Source organism: Misgurnus anguillicaudatus, chromosome 5 (genome assembly GCF_027580225.2).
Source record: "Misgurnus anguillicaudatus chromosome 5, ASM2758022v2, whole genome shotgun sequence".
Classification (NCBI taxonomy): Eukaryota; Metazoa; Chordata; class Actinopteri; order Cypriniformes; family Cobitidae; genus Misgurnus; species Misgurnus anguillicaudatus.
In genome coordinates, this window is record NC_073341.2 from 4,063,550 (window position 1) to 4,080,770 (window position 17,221).

Here is a 17,221-nt window from a genome sequence, read left to right on the forward strand (position 1 = left end):
CTACTCATTTGGTGAAGGCAAAAAAGAGTTTGCCGGTTAGAAGCTGCCCACAAACTCTATCAGGGCAAAGTAAGTGCCTACTTGTCAATGGAGAAGACCACTTAAAGCTTGTGGCTATATCTTAAATATAACAACAAATGTACAGAAAAAACCTTAAGCCCACATCAACTATGAAGACTGCTTCAGGATCCATAGGAACAGTAAACATTTTTTTGGGACTCTACCTTAAATTTCATAACATATGTTCAACAGAAGCCTTAAGCCCACATCAGAAAAGAAGACTGCTTCAGTATCCATAGGAACAGTGATAAAAGGATCAATCTACTAGCCTTGGGAAAGGAAAAGAAAAATTTAAAGCAGCAAACCCACAATCTATCAGATCTGAAATAGATTTGATTGCTTCTTTCAAAACCCATAGGGACTATTAGAGTCCTTGACATACTATTAGCATACAATACAGCAGATGCTTTGTTAAATTGAATAACAAATGTCCAGAAGAAACCTTAAGCCCACATCAACTATGAAGACTGCTTCAGGATCCATAGGAACAGTAAACATTTTTTGGGACTCTATCCTAAATTTCATAACATATGTTCAGCAGAAGCCTTAAGAAAATTTGATTGCTTTTATCAAAACTCAAAGAAACTGTTGGCATCTGTTGTTTTGTATGCTAATAGTATGTCAAGGACTCTTTGTTAAATTTAATAACAAATGTCCAGCAGAAACCTTAAGCCCACATCAACTATGAAAACTGCTTCAGGATCCATAGGAACAGTAAAAAATGATCAACCTACTCATTTTGTGAAGGCAAAAGAGAGTTTGCAGGCTAGAAGCTGCCCACAAACTCTATCAGGGCAAAGTAAGAGCCAACTTAAGATGGATGTGGCCATTGTACCATAAGGGATTCGAACCTGGGTCTCCCTGGTGGGAGAGTAAGTGCTCTTACCCCTAGACAACAAATAATGTGTTGAAACCTGCCAACCAAAAACCGGTCCTGTGTATTGGTGTATACGATCAAACTGTTGGCTGTCTTTAACAGTCAGAGTCACACCCACCCATGTTGACACATGTTATGAAATTTAAGATAGAGTCCCAAAAAATGTAGATTGCTTTTTTCAAAGCCCAAAGAGACTTTTGGCATTATTGTTTTTAATAACAAATGTCCAGCAGAAACTTTAAGCCCACATCAACTATGAAGACTGCTTCAGGATCCATAGGAACAGTAAAAAATGATCAACCTACTCATTTTGTGAAGACAAAGGAGAGTTTGCAGGCTAGAAGCTGCCCACAAACTCTATCAGGGCAAAGTAAGTGCCTACTTGTCAATGAAGAAGACCACTAAAAGCTTGTGGCTATATCTTAAATTTAACAACAAATGTCCAGAAGAAACCTTAAGCCCACATCAACTATGAAGACTGCTTCAGGATCCATAGGAACAGTGATAAAAGGATCAATCTACTAGCCTTGGGAAAGGAAAAGAAAAATTTAAAGCAGGAAACCCACAATCTATAAGATCTGAAATAGATTTGATTGCTTCTTTCAAAACCCATAGAGACTATTAGCATCTGCTGTATTGTATGCTAATAGTATGTCAAGGACTCTATCTTAAATTTCATAACATATGTTCAGCAGAAGCCTTAAGCCCACATCAGAAAAGAAGACTGCTTCAGTATCCATAGGAACAGTAATAAAAGGATCAATCTACTAGCCTTGGGAAAGGAAAATAAAAATTTAAAGCAGGAAACCCACAATCTATCAGATCTGAAATAGATTTGATTGCTTCTTTCAAAACCCATAGAGACTATTAGCATCTGCTGTATTGTATGCTAATAGTATGTCAAGGACTCTATCTTAAATTTCATAACATATGTTCAGCAGAAGCCTTAAGCCCACATCAGAAAAGAAGACTGCTTCAGTATCCATAGGAACAGTAATAAAAGGATCAATCTACTAGCCTTGGGAAAGGAAAATAAAAATTTAAAGCAGGAAACCCACAATCTATCATATCTGAAATAGATTTGATTGATTCTTTCAAAACCCATAGAGACTATTAGCATCTGCTGTATTGTATGCTAATAGTATGTCAAGGACTCTTTGTTAAATTGAATAACAAATGTCCAGCAGAAACCTTAAGCCCACATCAACTATGAAGACTGATTCAGGATCCATAGGAACAGTAATAAAACGATCAACCTACTCATTTTGTGAAGGCAAAAGAGAGTTTGCAGACTAGAAGCTGCCCACAAACTCTGTCAGGGCAAAGTAAGTGCCTACTTGTCAATGGAGAAGACCACTTAAAGCTTGTGGCTATATCTTAAATTTAACAACAAATGTCCAGAAGAAACCTTAAGCCCACATCAACTATGAAGACTGCTTCAGGATCCATAGGAACAGTAATAAAACGATCAACCCACTCATTTTGTGAAGGCAAAAGAGAGTTTGCAGGCTAGAAGCTGGCCACAAACTCCGACAGGGCTAAGTAAGTGCCAACTTACGAATTGAGATGGCCATTGCACCTTGAGGGATTTGAACCTGGTTCTCCCCGATGGGACAGTAAGTGCTCTAACCCCTAGACCACAGAGAATGTGTTGAAACCTGCCAGCCAAAAACTGGTCCTGTGTATTGCTGTATACGATCAATCTGTTGGCTGGCTTGTACAGTAAGAGTCACACCCACACAAGTTGACACATACATGAATACAGTTTGCTTGAAAGCACTAAATTTTTTGGGAATCTATCTTTAATTTCATAACATATGTTCAGCAGAAGCTTTAAGCCCACATCAACTATGAAGACTTCAGGATCCATAGGAACAGTAATAAAACGATCAACCTACTCATTTTGTCCCAGCCAACATTGCAAGGTGGGGCCCATGTGGGCCCCATATGGGCTTCCCATGTGGGCCCTATATGGGTTTGTCCATGGGGCCCATATTGGCCCCACTTACTGAAGCCCACATTATTTACCAGGCCCCAGTATGGGTTTTTAATGGGTACTAGACTGGTCCCTTATATGTAATATTTATACTTTTAATGCTTAATTGTAATTTACTTAAATAATATATTTGTTTTAAATTGAAAACCAATAAAAGCAAAATAATTTCAGTTCGGTAAATATCAGTTTTCAGCATAAATATTCAATAGTTCATTCATCGATAACATCACAAAACATGAAAGAGGTGCAATATGAAAAATGAAATAAAAAACTGTAAAGGTTCAATACATCAAAATACTTTATTGTCAATTTATAACACATTCGATGCTAAAATAATCATCAACATTTCAAAACTGCTAATAAAGGAAATGACTAACAATTTAACATAACACTTAAATAACAATTGAAAGAAGTCAAACTCTTAAAATACTTGAGACTCAAAAAAAAAACAAATATTGCTCACTGTTCTGGAGATGGTCTTAATTCTGATCATCAATTAATCTTTGCTCAAACATTTTATGAAGAACTTCCAAAGCATCCACAGCCAAACTCATTAAATGTCCTTGCACGTTTGCTTTGATTCATCGCTGTGCAGTCCGTGAACTTGTACCGTGGAGAGATCTTGAGACAGAGAAACTGCAGGCTAATGTGGGGCTGCTCATTCTGACCGGTGTTTACAGATAAAAAATGAATCAGCCCTCAGTCTCTGGAGTGAGAAATCAGGAGAGGTCACTATCTGGGCTACGGTGTCCCACAAAAGGTTTCACTACATCAGGCGAACACTGTGGTTCGATTAATGTTAACATATTGGCATTTAAAGGGTTAAAATTTCCACAAATTTAATTAATATTTGACATGTATGTTTCAGGAAGAAGTAGTGGTAAAAGATTTAATAGTTTAAAGTGGAAAAAATTATTGATGTATGATATTTTTAAAGCAGTTTTTGGGAAGGTGTCATTTTGGCCTTAGGATCATTTTGGCCTTAGGAAGTGTGAGTTTTGTATAAAATCTGACCCTGTTAAAAAAATAACAATGCATCAAAATCAATGTTGCTACCAATCTTTGACCCATCCCAGGGTATAATAATAATTATAATCAAATGGTAGTTCAAATGTTTTTTGGGGGGAAATATTTTTCTGTTAAAAAACATGGGTTAATGTAAACAATCTGGCATGTAAAGGGTTTCCACAAATTTAATTAATATTTCATATGTATGTTTCAGGCAGAAGTAGTTCTAAAAGACTGAATCGTACGGAGCCCTTAAGGGGTCAGTTTGGTGTATTTTTTTAGACCACACTATTGCGTCCCCACGCAATACTTTTGCGTTCCCACGCAATACTTTTGCGTTCCCACGCAATACTTTTGCGTTCCCACGCAAGACTTTTGCGTTCCCTCGCAATACTTTTTGCGTTCCCTCGCAATACTTTTGCGTTCCCTCGCAATACTTTTTGCGTTCCCTCGCAAAACTTTTGCGTTCCCCCGAGAAACCTTTTGCGTTCGCTCGCAAAAAGAGACTACTGTTTTCTTGAGAAAGCACAGCGCTGCACGGCGGCACCTGAGGCAGTTCATTAGGCAATGGCATCATTGATGCCCACTGTTTGAAGATATGATATATAACTACTGTTATTAAATAATTATGTTGTATTTCTTTGTACTTAAGTCCAAGTTCAAAATAAAACTCTATAAACCTCTCCATTGTGAAATGGTTTATATACATTCACAATGGAGCGGTTTATAGAGTTTTATTTTGAACTTGGACATAAATACAAAAAATACAATATAATTATTTAATAACAAAGTTATATATCTACTAACAGCGGACATCAATGATGCCATATGGCCCGGCGTTGCATTGCCCCCTCAGATCTGATTTGTACCCCCTCTGCTTCATTTTTGTATTCATGGTTAAAATGTTCAACCTTTTGATTTAAATAATAATTTAACATTATCCCCATATGGGATTTAAAATGTTCAGTGACATTACTGTCAGATTCAAACGTCTTTCGCGCTGAGCCAGACGGACGAGCTAAGCGCTGTCATATAGCAACATGCAGTGTTTTCAACCTCATAATGTTTATTTTAGATTTCAGACATATAAATACACATAAGAACTGGTAAAACAATGGCCTACATTTAGTTTGTAAAATACACACTGATGTCTGTGGAAGCAGCAATACAGATCTATTCAAATAAGATAGTAATTTGCAAATAATAAATAAATATTATTTTCAAATAATAATAATAATTTGCGGACGTATCAGACAAACACAGTGGAAGTATAAAGTTTACTTTATTGTTATAAAGGTTATAATTAAAAGACGGGGATGCGCTCCTCCCTTGCGAAAAATAAGCGTGCTTAAATGTAATTTTACAAAGTGTACTTATTACATAAATATAATATACTTTAATACAGTTAAGTGTGAATTAAATGCAATCTTTTCGGCGCACTGAATGCACATTAAATGTAATTAATTTAAAATATATCATATATTAAGTTGAAATAAAATGTAATAAGTTGCCATTAAGAGTTAACTTAATTGTTACTTTATTACAACTTTATATCTACTTTCATAATTGCTTCTAGTGTTTTTACAATATAGGCTACTTAAAGTGCACTACACAATATAATGACATGAAATTAATGTGACTTAAAATACACTTTAATGTCGGTTAACAATAAACTTAAGTGTGGATTAAATCAAATGTTTTCAGCGAAATGAATACAAATTAAGTGTAATTAATTTCAAATGTATCACATATTAAGTTGAAATTAAAACCAATAAGTTGCCATTAAGAGTGCTTTTTTGCAACAACTTATGTGGGTCTTTAATACAACTTTATATTTACTTTCATAATTGCTTCTAGTGTTTTTAAAATATAGTTAAAGTGCACTGTTCAATCTGATGTCAAGCAATTAATGTGAAATTAAAAATAAGTTAAAGTATATAAAAGTACATTTAATTATTAATTAAATGTAATGTTTCAAATACAAATTTGCCAAATAAATTCAAAAATATAAAATTAAATTCAATCAGTTGAACTGTGATTTCAGTGCAGTAAAGCGATTTCAATGCATCTTTCTACAGTATGTACTTTAACTACTTGTATGCACTTCTCAAAATACTGAAAAACAAATCTAGTTAATTAAATATGTATTCATTTCAGTTTAATGCATTACAAACAAACAAAAACCACAATGCTTACACTGACAATAAAACAGTTTGGTAGTCAAATAATTATGAATCGATTTTTTTTGTTTTGCAAAAGTACATTTAATAAATGAATAATGAGTTGTATATGTCCAAACAAATAAAAAAATAAAAAAACCTCTTAGTTTAATATTGTAAAATTAGAATCAAACAAGTATCAATATTGAATAATTGCATCCCTTAGAATAAACAAACAAACTCAAAGTTATTTTTTTTTTTAATTTTAACAGACAACAAAAAAGAACTGCATGAACTTTAAATTAACAAATCCTTTGGTAGGTCACTTCAGTCTAATGATCATTTATTAAATGTGTTTAGAAATATTGTCATGAAAGTGTACTTTCTTTAAGTTAAACTTAAATACATATTATTACAGTTGTAAAAAGTGCACTTAAGTGTGTTAATAAATAGTCTCATTAAAGTGTATTCCATTTAAGTACATTAAGTGGTCTTTAATTTTAATTATATTATATTATCAGCAAGTGCACTTCTCAAAAAGTATACTCTTATTGTTTTAAGCACACAAAAAGTACGCTTTCAATACACTTAAGCACGCTAATTTTTCACAAGGGCTGCAAGCAGCTATTACATAACAGAGCGAGGCCGACGAACCTGCTCTTAAACAGGAAATAATATATGGATTTATTTGTGCATCTTTAAATAACTGTAAGAATACATTTGCAAAACGAGAAAAATCATTTTTTTACATTTTTGTGAAAACATGTTTATTATTATGTTATCATGTTATTATTTTGTTTTATGGTGCTACATAGCTGTATTTTTTAAGTTATGAAGGTTTAAATCAAAACAAACCAACTGCAGTTGCATTGAAATTAATTGGAATGTACAACCAAAAAACGAGATTTCTGAACAATTAAAAAAACGGTGGTTATCTCGTTTTGCAACGAAACTCTTCATTTCTTTTAAATATAATTTTTGTCATATAAAGTTTTAAGAGATAATAATGTCTTTTCCACTTTTATTGCTTAGACTTTTGCGCATTTACCTCAGAGTTTATTTCAGTAATATTGCTGTTTTTACGGTAATAATAATACAATTTACATGTCAATCCTGCTTCCTTATCCGTTTATTAATTTCATCATGCTGTTGTGTTAAGTAATATGTGGATATTTATAGCCATATGAGACGTTCATTGCTGTTATATGAATACTCTCATCTATTATTCAAATCATATGCTGAATAATCTGTGCATCTTAGAATAACTGTAAGAATGCAGTTCCTTTGAAAATATTTTTTGTCAAAGTTGTGATCAATAATAATGTTGTGAGGATATTGCCATTGCCGTTAATACTCTCGTCTACAATATGGATTATTACGCTGTTTAAATGTTGCTAGTGAGTTATTGGTTACCTGTGCAGTTGCATATTGAGTGTTTTATGGAGCGCTGCATTTAAAAAATCTGTCGTTCCAAAGCGAGATCTCAATGTGTATTATTCATTGATGGTATAAGTTAAGCCCCCAACAATTTCAAATTGCCCCTCAGTCATTTCATCCTGCAGCCGGGCCTATAGGCAACTTATTACATTTTATTTCAACTTAACATACGTCGTCAAATTATTATTATTTGAAAATAATATTTATTTATTATTTGGAAATTACTATCTTATTTGAATAGATTTGTATTGCTGCTTCCACAGACATCAGTGTGTATTTTACAAACTAAATGTAGGCTATTGTTTTACCAGTTCTTATGTGTATTTAAATGTCTGAAATCTAAAATAAACATTATGAGGTTGAAAACTCTGCATAGTGTTGCTATATGACAGCGCTGAGCTCGTCCGTCTGGCTCTGCGCGAAAGACGTTTGAATCTGACAGTAATGTCACTGAACATTTTAAATCCCATATGGGCATAAGGTTAAATTATTATTTGAGTCAAGGGGTTGAACATTTTAACCATGAATACAAAAATGAAACAGAGGGGGTACAAATCAGATCTGAGGGGGCAATGCAACGCCGGGCCATATGGCATCATTGATGTCCGCTGTTAGTAGATATATAACTTTGTTATTAAATAATTACATTGTATTTTTTGTATTTATGTCCAAGTTCAAAATAAAACTCTATAAACCGCTCCATTGTGAATGTATATAAACCATTTCACAATGGAGAGGTTTATAGAGTTTTATTTTGAACTTGGACTTAAATACAAAGAAATACAATATAATTATTTAATAACAGTAGTTATATATCTACTAACAGCGGACATCAATGATGCCATATGGTGTAGTGCTGGGTACACGGCACGCACCCACTTTATTAGATGGCATGGGGTAGCCTATTTCTAAATTTGAAATATTTAATATGAATTTAATAATGATCTTTATGCTGAGAAGTCAAGCAGCATAAGTTAAATGACAATACTAGACCATTTTGGAGTGAACTAAATATGCAAGACTAGTCTTACAAGCCACTGTTCATTTGAACTTGGACTTAAATACAAAGAAATACTGTATAATCCTTTAATAACAGTAGTTATATATCATATCTTCAAACAGTGGGCATCAATGATGCCAATGCCTAATGAACTTCCTCAGGTGACGCTGTGAAGCGCTGTGCTTTATCGCGAAAACAGTAGTCTCTTTTTGCGAGCGAACGCAAAAGGTTTCTCGGGGGAACGCAAAAGTTTTGCGAGGGAACGCAAAAAGTATTGCGAGGGAACGCAAAAGTATTGCGAGGGAACGCAAAAGTATTGCGAGGGAACGCAAAAAGTATTGCGAGGGAACGCAAAAAGTATTGCGTGGGAACGCAAAAGTATTGCGTGGGAACGCAAAAGTATTGCGTGGGAACGCAATAGTGTGGTCTAAAAATATTCACCAAAGTGTCCCCTTACGGGCTCCGTACAATCGTTTAAAGTGGAAAAAAATATTGACATATGATATTTTTAGAGCAATTTTTAGGAAGGTGTCATTTTGTGGCCTTAGGAACACGTAAGGAAGTTTTTTTATAAAATCTGACCTTGTTCAAAAAATAACAATGCATGAAAATCAATGTTGCTACCAATCTTTGACCCATCTCAGAGTATAATAATAAAAATTATCACATGGTGGTTCAAATGTGTTTTTTTGGAAAATATTTAGTTTTTTGTTTTTTCTGTTAAAAAAACATGGGCTAATGTAAACCAACATGCATATAAAGGGTTAAAATTTCCACAAATTTAATTAATATTTAATATGTATGTTTCAGGAAGTAGTAGTTCTAAAAGACTGCAGGTTTTTAAATTTAAAAAAATATTGACATATGATATTTTTAGAGCAGTTTTTGGAAAGGTGTCATTTTGTGGCCTTAGGAACACTTAAAGAGTAACTAAACCCTAAACCAACTTTTTTTAGTTAATGATTTGTAAGAATGATCCTTTATTAGTGCTGTTCATTGATTTTAGTAAGTTTTTTGACATTAAGATATAAAGTGTTTCAATACTGCAATATATAGTGTAAAAACGTCTAAGTGCTGCCCTCTTCAGGTTGAACGGTGGCTACTGCAGTTTAATTTTCCTATTGGATGTTGGGTCCAAAAAATGACTCGTGACGTAAGCAGGTTCAAGCTCACCACGCCCTTGTTACGATCTCACCACACACTTGTTATGAGCTTAGTTCGTCCCCTCCATCTCCGTTGGGATCTGCCCACTTTTCTTGCATTTTTCAAAAATTGCCAGTGGGTGGAGTCAGGCTTTGACCAGGGGTTTAGTTACGCTTTAAGGAAGTTTTTTATAAAATCTGACCTTGTTCAAAAAATAACAATGCATGAAAATCAATGTTGCTACCAATCTTTGACCCATCTCAGGGTATAATAATAACAATAACCACATGGTGGTTCAAATGTGTTTTTTGGAAAATATTTAGTTTTTTTGTTTTTTTCTGTTAAAAAAACATGGGCTAATGTAAACAAACAGGCATATAAAGGGTTAAAATTTCCACAAATTTTATTAATATTTGATATGTATGTTTCAGGCAGAAGTAGTTCTAAATGACTGCATCGTTTTAAATGAAAAAAATATTGACGTATGATATTTTTAGAGCAGTTTTTGTGAAGGTGTCATTTTGTGTCCTTAGGAACACTTAAAGGAATATTCTACTCATTTTCAATATTAAAATATGTTATTACCTTAACTAAGAATTGTTGATACATCCCTCTATCATCTGTGTGCGTGCACGTAAGCGCTGGAGCACGCTGCGACGCTTCGATAGCATTTAGCTTAGCCCCATTCAATCAATGGTACCATTTAGAGATAAAGTTAGAAGTGACCAAACACATCAACGTTTTTCCTATTTAAGACGAGTAGTTATACAAGCATGTTTGGTGGTACAAAATAAAACGTAGCGCTTTTCTAAGCGGATTTAAAAGAGGAACTATATTTTATGGGGTAATAGCACTTTTGGGAGTGCTTCGACTCGCCTGAAAAGTCCGCTCCCCTTCTCACTCTCATAATGGGAGAGGGAGGGTGTTACTGCGCCGAGTCGAAGTACTCCCAAAAGTGCTATTACGCCATAAAATATAGTTCCTCTTTTAAATCCGCTTAGAAAAGCGCTACGTTTTATTTTGTACCACCAGGCTTGCTCGTGTAACTACTCGTCTTGGGTGGGAGGGACGTTGATGTGTTTGGTCACTTCTGGCTTTGTCTCTGGATGGTGCCATTGAGTGAATGGGGCTGGGCTGGATGCTGTCGAGGCGTCGCGGCGCGCTCCGGCGCTTGCGTGCGCGCGCGCGGATGGTGGAGGGATGTGTCAGCGGTTCTTGGTTAGGGTAATAACATATAATATTGAAAATGAGTAGACTATTCCTTTAAGGAAGTTTTTTAAAGGAACTCTTGAGGGTTAAATGAAATTCTGGGCCCTAATTCATAAAAAGTGGCCACAATTTAACTTAAACGAGGGGACAAATTACTAAAATGTGGGCACGATTTAGCTTAAACGAGGGAATGAATTACTAAAACGTGGCGACGATTTAATAATTCGTGGGAATGAATTGCTAATTCGTGGCCATGATTTAAAAAAACAGTTTTACCATATCATGAGACGGGCTCGGTAGTATATATATTGAAGTACACGTAGCTAAAAGTAAAAGTAACAATTATACATGCAACCCCATAAAACTATAGACATGTACAAATGTATCTGAATGCATTTTAATGAAATGTTCTTGTCACAGGTCGGAGTCACAGACTGTGTGAGTCACGCCCCTTCCTAGGTTCCACCTCGAGGAGGTCCCAAAAGCACCCCAATGACCAGACACACAAGAGAGATAAGTAAAATTTAAGCAAATTTTATTTAAATGACTTAAAATCAAGTTGGGGAAAGGGAAATCTAAAATATGGTCTCTCTCTCCTCCAGGGAGAGACGGGGGTCCAGAGAAGGGGGAAAGGAAGACCAGCCAGCAAGAGTAAGTGCCTGCAGGGAAAGGACAGGACGGAGCTCCTTCGTCCCTGTCGCACCTCCTGGGGGTTTTGTTGCTCTCATGGCGCCCTTCTCTTCTTCCTGAAGGCAGAATAAACACTGAGATTTGGGGAAAAGGTGAACAGCAACTACCTGGGTCCAATGTGTACTGAGGTTCCTCGGGCCCGTCTCCAGGGGACTCGTTCTCCAACTCAGGATTCTGGTAAGTATTGGTTGTAGTAACTATCCTTTCATGTTAAGCCTTCAAGATACACAAGATGAATTAACTTTGACTCGGGGTACAGGTAAGTAGCAATCACCGTTCTATGTCACTCTTCTGATTTACAGAATGCACAAGGCGGGGTGGCTTTAACTCTGTGTACAGGTAAGTAACGAGGGTCGTTATATTTCTCCACTCTAGGTCTCCGATGACACAAGGTGAGTTAGCTTTAACTTTAGGTACAGGTAAGTAACGGTTAACGTGATATTTCTCCACTCTAGGCCTTCAGAACGTACAGGGTGAGTTAGCTTTAGCTCTGGGTACAGGTAAGTATCGACCGTCGTTGTAGTTTTCCACTCTAGGCTTTCAGAACTTACAGGGTGAGTTAGCTTTAGCTCTCTGTACAGGTAAGTATTGATTGTCGTTATAGTTTTCCACTCTAGGCTTTCAGAACGTACAGGGTGAGTTAGCTATAGCTCTGGGTACAGGTAAGTATCGATCGTCGTTATTATTTCCCACACAACTCTGTACAGTACCTCAGTCGATGACCCCACTCACCTCCATTTCCTCTGGGCCAAGGTGGTTGCGGGCGATCGTAGAATTTGGTGATTTGTTGTGGCAGCAGCTCACCTCGTTCCAGCAAGGGCTCCCTAGACCTGGGGGCGAGTATAGACAACAAAGAGACGGCACAGCACTGCAAAGCTTCAAGTGCACACACGTCAAAGAAAAGCTCACCCACTGCAGTCCACGCACACTCCAGTGATATAGTAGGGTCTGTACTCTGCGCCGGGTTGAGGTCCGCCCTGAGGGAAGACTTGGGTGCACTGTTACACACAATATTCGACCAGTCAGGTTAGGCCCGCAAGACCACAATGATTTAACTCTGCCACTTCGGCTCCCCCAATGATCTCCACTTACACAGTGGGGCTGTTAGACAACAGCTAGACTTTACGACACCGATGCACCGGTCAGAGGTAATAGCAAGCATCAAAATCCGTTTTACTCACAGTCTGTATCAATAATCTCCTCTCTCTCTCCACAGATCGCTCACCGGATGCTCCGCCGTTCCGCTGTAACTTCACCCAAGCCGCCTTTCTTCTCTGTGTCTTTGCTACAACACACACAACGGTAAGTATATTTCCTTCTTAATGTTCACGTTGCTCACCCCCTGTTAACTCGTTTGTTTCCCATCCTTCAGATCACTCGAAGAATAATTTTAAAATGGGGGAAAATCTCATTATGAGAGAAACATTTTTCTCAAATACACACTGCTCACAATTAATCATACCCTTTTATGAAAATCTTTTTGCAACCTCCTTTTCCCAAGAGAACAGCTCTGAGTCTTCACCTATAATGCCTGATGAGTTTGGAGAACACCTGACAAGAGATCAGAGACCATTCCTTCATGCAGAATCTCTCCAGATCCTTCAAAATTCCAGCTCCATGTTGGTGCTTCTTCTCTTCAGTTCATCCAATTCATTTTCCTTAGGGTTCAGGTCAGGGGACTGGTATTGTCATGGCTAAAGCTTCATTTTGTGATCTCATTGCCCTGAAGGAAGATCAAACCATGACCCAGTATATGATTTCAAACAGGGACAGTCAGGTTTTTATTTTTTATCTGTTGGTATTTCATAGATTCCATGATGCCATGTATCTGATCAAGATGTCCAGGACCTCCAGCAGAAAATTAGGCCCACAACATTAAAGATACAGCAGTACATTTTACCCCTGTGTGCACCAAACTAATGTTGAGTTTTTGCTGCTAAAAAAGCTATTATTTTTGCTTCATCTGACCATAGAACATTTGAAAAGTAACTGACACTACTGGAACTTCAAATGGGATGGGTAATATGGTCAGATGAAACAAAAAAAGTTTTTTAGCAGCAAAAATTCAACATTAGTTTGGTGCACACAGGGGTAAAATGTACACCATGTGTAAAATGAAATATACTGCTGTATCTTTAATGTTGTGGGCCTATTTTTCTGCTGGAGGTCCTAGACATCTTGATCAGATACATGGCATCATAGATTCTATGAAATACCAACAGATAAAAAAATCTAAACCTGACTGTCCCTGTTAGAAATCATATACTGGGCCATGGTTGGATCTTTTTTCAGGGCAATGAGATCACAAAATGAAGCTTTAGCCATGACAATACCAGTCCCCTGACCTGAACCCTAAAGAAAATGAGTGGGATGAACTGAAGAGAAGAAGCACCAACATGTAGCTGGAATCTGAAGGATCTGGATATATTCTGCATGAAGGAATGATCTCTGATCTCCCGTCAGGTGCTCCCCAAACCCACCAGGCATTACAGGCGAAGACTCAGAGCTGTTCTCTTGGGGAAAGGAGGTTGCAAAAAGAATTAATAAAAGGGTATGATTAACAGTGTGTATTAGAGAAAAATATTTCTCTCATAATGAGATTTTCCCCCATTTTAAAATTATTCTTCTCCAATGAAAGGTTGGATTTTTCTAGATTTTTTAAAGTAAAGATCAAAATTATTAATGATGCAAATTTATTTTCACAGCCTTCTTTGGTCATATTTACGAAGGGTATGAATAATTTTGAGCTTGACTGTATATGGTCCGCTTATTGTGCATTTGTAGATTTCAAAATACTTGTGAAAGTGAAACGCTCTATATTTATTTGTGGATCATGGCATATTTATTCAGAATAAAGAAACAATTCTGACCCCATAGTTATGCTAATGTATAGAGGGCAAACAGGCAGCTTGCTTTATGTTGTGTAATAACTCATCCAGTCTGCTAGATGGCGCGCTGTGCTGTGTGTTCACACTACCGGACACGATCAGTAAGCACGAGGGAGACGAAATGTAAGCTCGTGTGTTTGGGTCATATCTATGGATCATTCAGTCTTATAATTCACACCAACTCATCATATAATCATGCCGATGAAAGGCAGATTCCCCATACGGAGAACGCTGGAGTATCTGCAGAAAGGAGAAGTCGTGTTTAAAAACTCGGTGAAGATTATGACTGTCAATTATAACACACATGGAGATCTGAGTGAAGGAGCAAGGTCAGAAAAACATCATCACACGATATTTTAAAATATAACCAGATATGTATCAGAAAGTGACACACGTGTGTGATATTTTGGTCAGTTGTTATTGTAATAGCATGGTATTCTATAAAAAGCAATGTAAATGTCACGGTACATGTATATAATATATTCTTCATTAGCTGTATCTGTAGTATTAGCATCTGATATCATCACAGTGAGTTTATACAGTAAAGCATAGATTTATAAATTATAAATGATATCTGATGGTAAAAACTGTTGATTTTCCACATTGATATTTACTTCTTTAAACTCATCCATTCATAAATGAACTGTCAATCAGTTGTATTGTTTAAGTAATGTGTAATGTGGTTTGTCAGGAAGTTTGTTTTCTTCAACATCCCTCAAATCCAATACAAAAATCCCTGGGTTCAAATAATGATGTTTAAAAACATGACTCCGTCTCCATTCCTGAGATTTTACCTCGATGATGGTGAGCAGGTGCTGGTGGATGTTGAAGGTAAAGACTATAAAGAAATCACACATCATGTCAAGAAGATCCTTGGCAAGTCAGAGTAAGTAGAGTTTATGATGTAAAAACAACATAATATCCATTATTATTAACAAATGTTTCTGCTTCTCTTTTACTTTGATGTTGTGGCGCTAAAATATATTGATGTACTGCTGTATTTACATTGTACTTCATTAAACACCATATTATTACCACAACATCTGCAAACACCATTTTAGCACCGTTTCTTCTATTGACTTTCATTTTAATCAAAGACGAAACATTATTGAGCAAAATTAGTTTGTAATAACAGGAGTTTACTGTAAACTACTACACACTTGTTTTCAATAGAACTATCAGAGAATTCTTAAATAAATATGCATCTCTTGATAAGCAAAATTACCTAGGAAAATAAGTCTAGTTTTCAGTTCAAAAACAAATCTGCCAATGGGTTAAGAAAATTGTTCTTGAAATTTTCTTGAATTAAGTGTTTAAGAGAAAAGTTTATTGGTTTCAAGATTTTTTTTTCTTAACCCATTTTGCTTGTTTTACATGATACATGATGTTTTACATGACCTGTGAAGTGTGTCTGTATGCAAATATTTTTATATTTATTAGTTACACATGCTTGTTGATGTGAATTTTCACACACAAGACTTGTTTATTAAGAAAAATGGAAAGGCATCCAGTGACTGGCTAAATGTCTTTGGGCAAAAACATTGTTTTTTTTTAATAATGATGAGAATGGCCAAACAGATGTAAGATGACAGAAAACCCAAATATGATGCCTGTGTGTATTATTGTTATTATTTTGCCACAAATTAGACACCCTAACATTGTTTGACTGAGACAGTGTACCTGAGTATTGTTGCTGAGCATTTCTTTATGATCGTGGTCTATGTATCTTCTAATGTGCCATGCCATGCCACAAAACATTGTCATGATCTTGGGGCCTCATTTATAAAATAAATGTAAAAACTATCTTACATTTGATGTTGCGATGATTTATCAAAAATGCGTATGTGTGATTTATAAACTGAACGTTCGTGCAAAAAATGTGCGTACCCCTTTCAAATCTATAAATCGCAAATGAACTTGAACTCGTGCACAGCAGAGCAGTTTCATATCTCCACCTTTAAACGATGCCTTTAATGTCATTGACATGTAAAAGAGCGCTTGTCAAATGGCTTTTTTCCCAAAAACCTGCAGCAATCAAATAAGCAGAAGTGCGTACGTCTGCTTGGACCTTGACGTGGCGCAAAGCACTTTTCCACTTCAAAGACAGTTTTTATAAATGTGGACTTTGCCGTGGATTTTTGCGTACACACACTTTATGATCAAATCTGTGCATACGAATGCTTTATAAATGAGGCCCCTGGACCCAGTTTGATATGATGCACGAGTTTACTTCAGTCAACAGATGTGAGCACATTTTGCATCATAAATGTGCAGCTGAGCTGAAAAATTCAATTTGTTTTTATTTTCATAATATTCGGCTATATTTTCACAATGTTGCGTTGTTCAAAGTATTTTTTTTGTTTTTAGAAAATACAGACTTTACAGTTGCAGCACATCAGCAGTTTGTGAAGCTGGATTTGTGTTTGTAATGCATGTGTTTTTGTCTGCAGTAAAGTCCTTGAGGCAGAGGCGCTGGCTAAAATGGAGTTGTCAAACCCTGCTAACTTTGGGCCCAAGAAATATTATCTGCGCGAGTGTATGAGTGAAGTGGAGGGTCAGGTTCCTCATCCGGGTCTCGTGCCCCTTCCCAAAGAGATGACCGGCAAATACAAATCCAAACTGGCTGCTGGCTCAGATGATTAAGAACTGTTAATCAAGACATCGGGGTCAATTTTTTCCCCATTTATATTTTCATGACTTCAATTTTCAATGTTCATTGTAATAAAGTGTTTGTCAAGTATTTAAACATTCTTT

The 17,221-nt window shown here is 36.1% G+C and overlaps 1 protein-coding gene across 1 annotated transcript; it reads left to right on the plus strand.

Moving 5' to 3' along the window:
- The first annotated feature begins 14,542 nt into the window (after nucleotides 1-14,542).
- Nucleotides 14,543-17,213, plus strand: mrps25 (mitochondrial ribosomal protein S25). The gene is made up of 3 exons (XM_055168086.2): nucleotides 14,543-14,796; nucleotides 15,159-15,353; nucleotides 16,918-17,213. Exons 1-3 carry the CDS (start codon nucleotides 14,663-14,665, stop codon nucleotides 17,108-17,110), a joined length of 522 nt encoding a protein of 173 aa, XP_055024061.1. The 5' UTR covers nucleotides 14,543-14,662; the 3' UTR covers nucleotides 17,111-17,213.
- The last annotated feature ends 8 nt before the right edge of the window (nucleotides 17,214-17,221 follow it).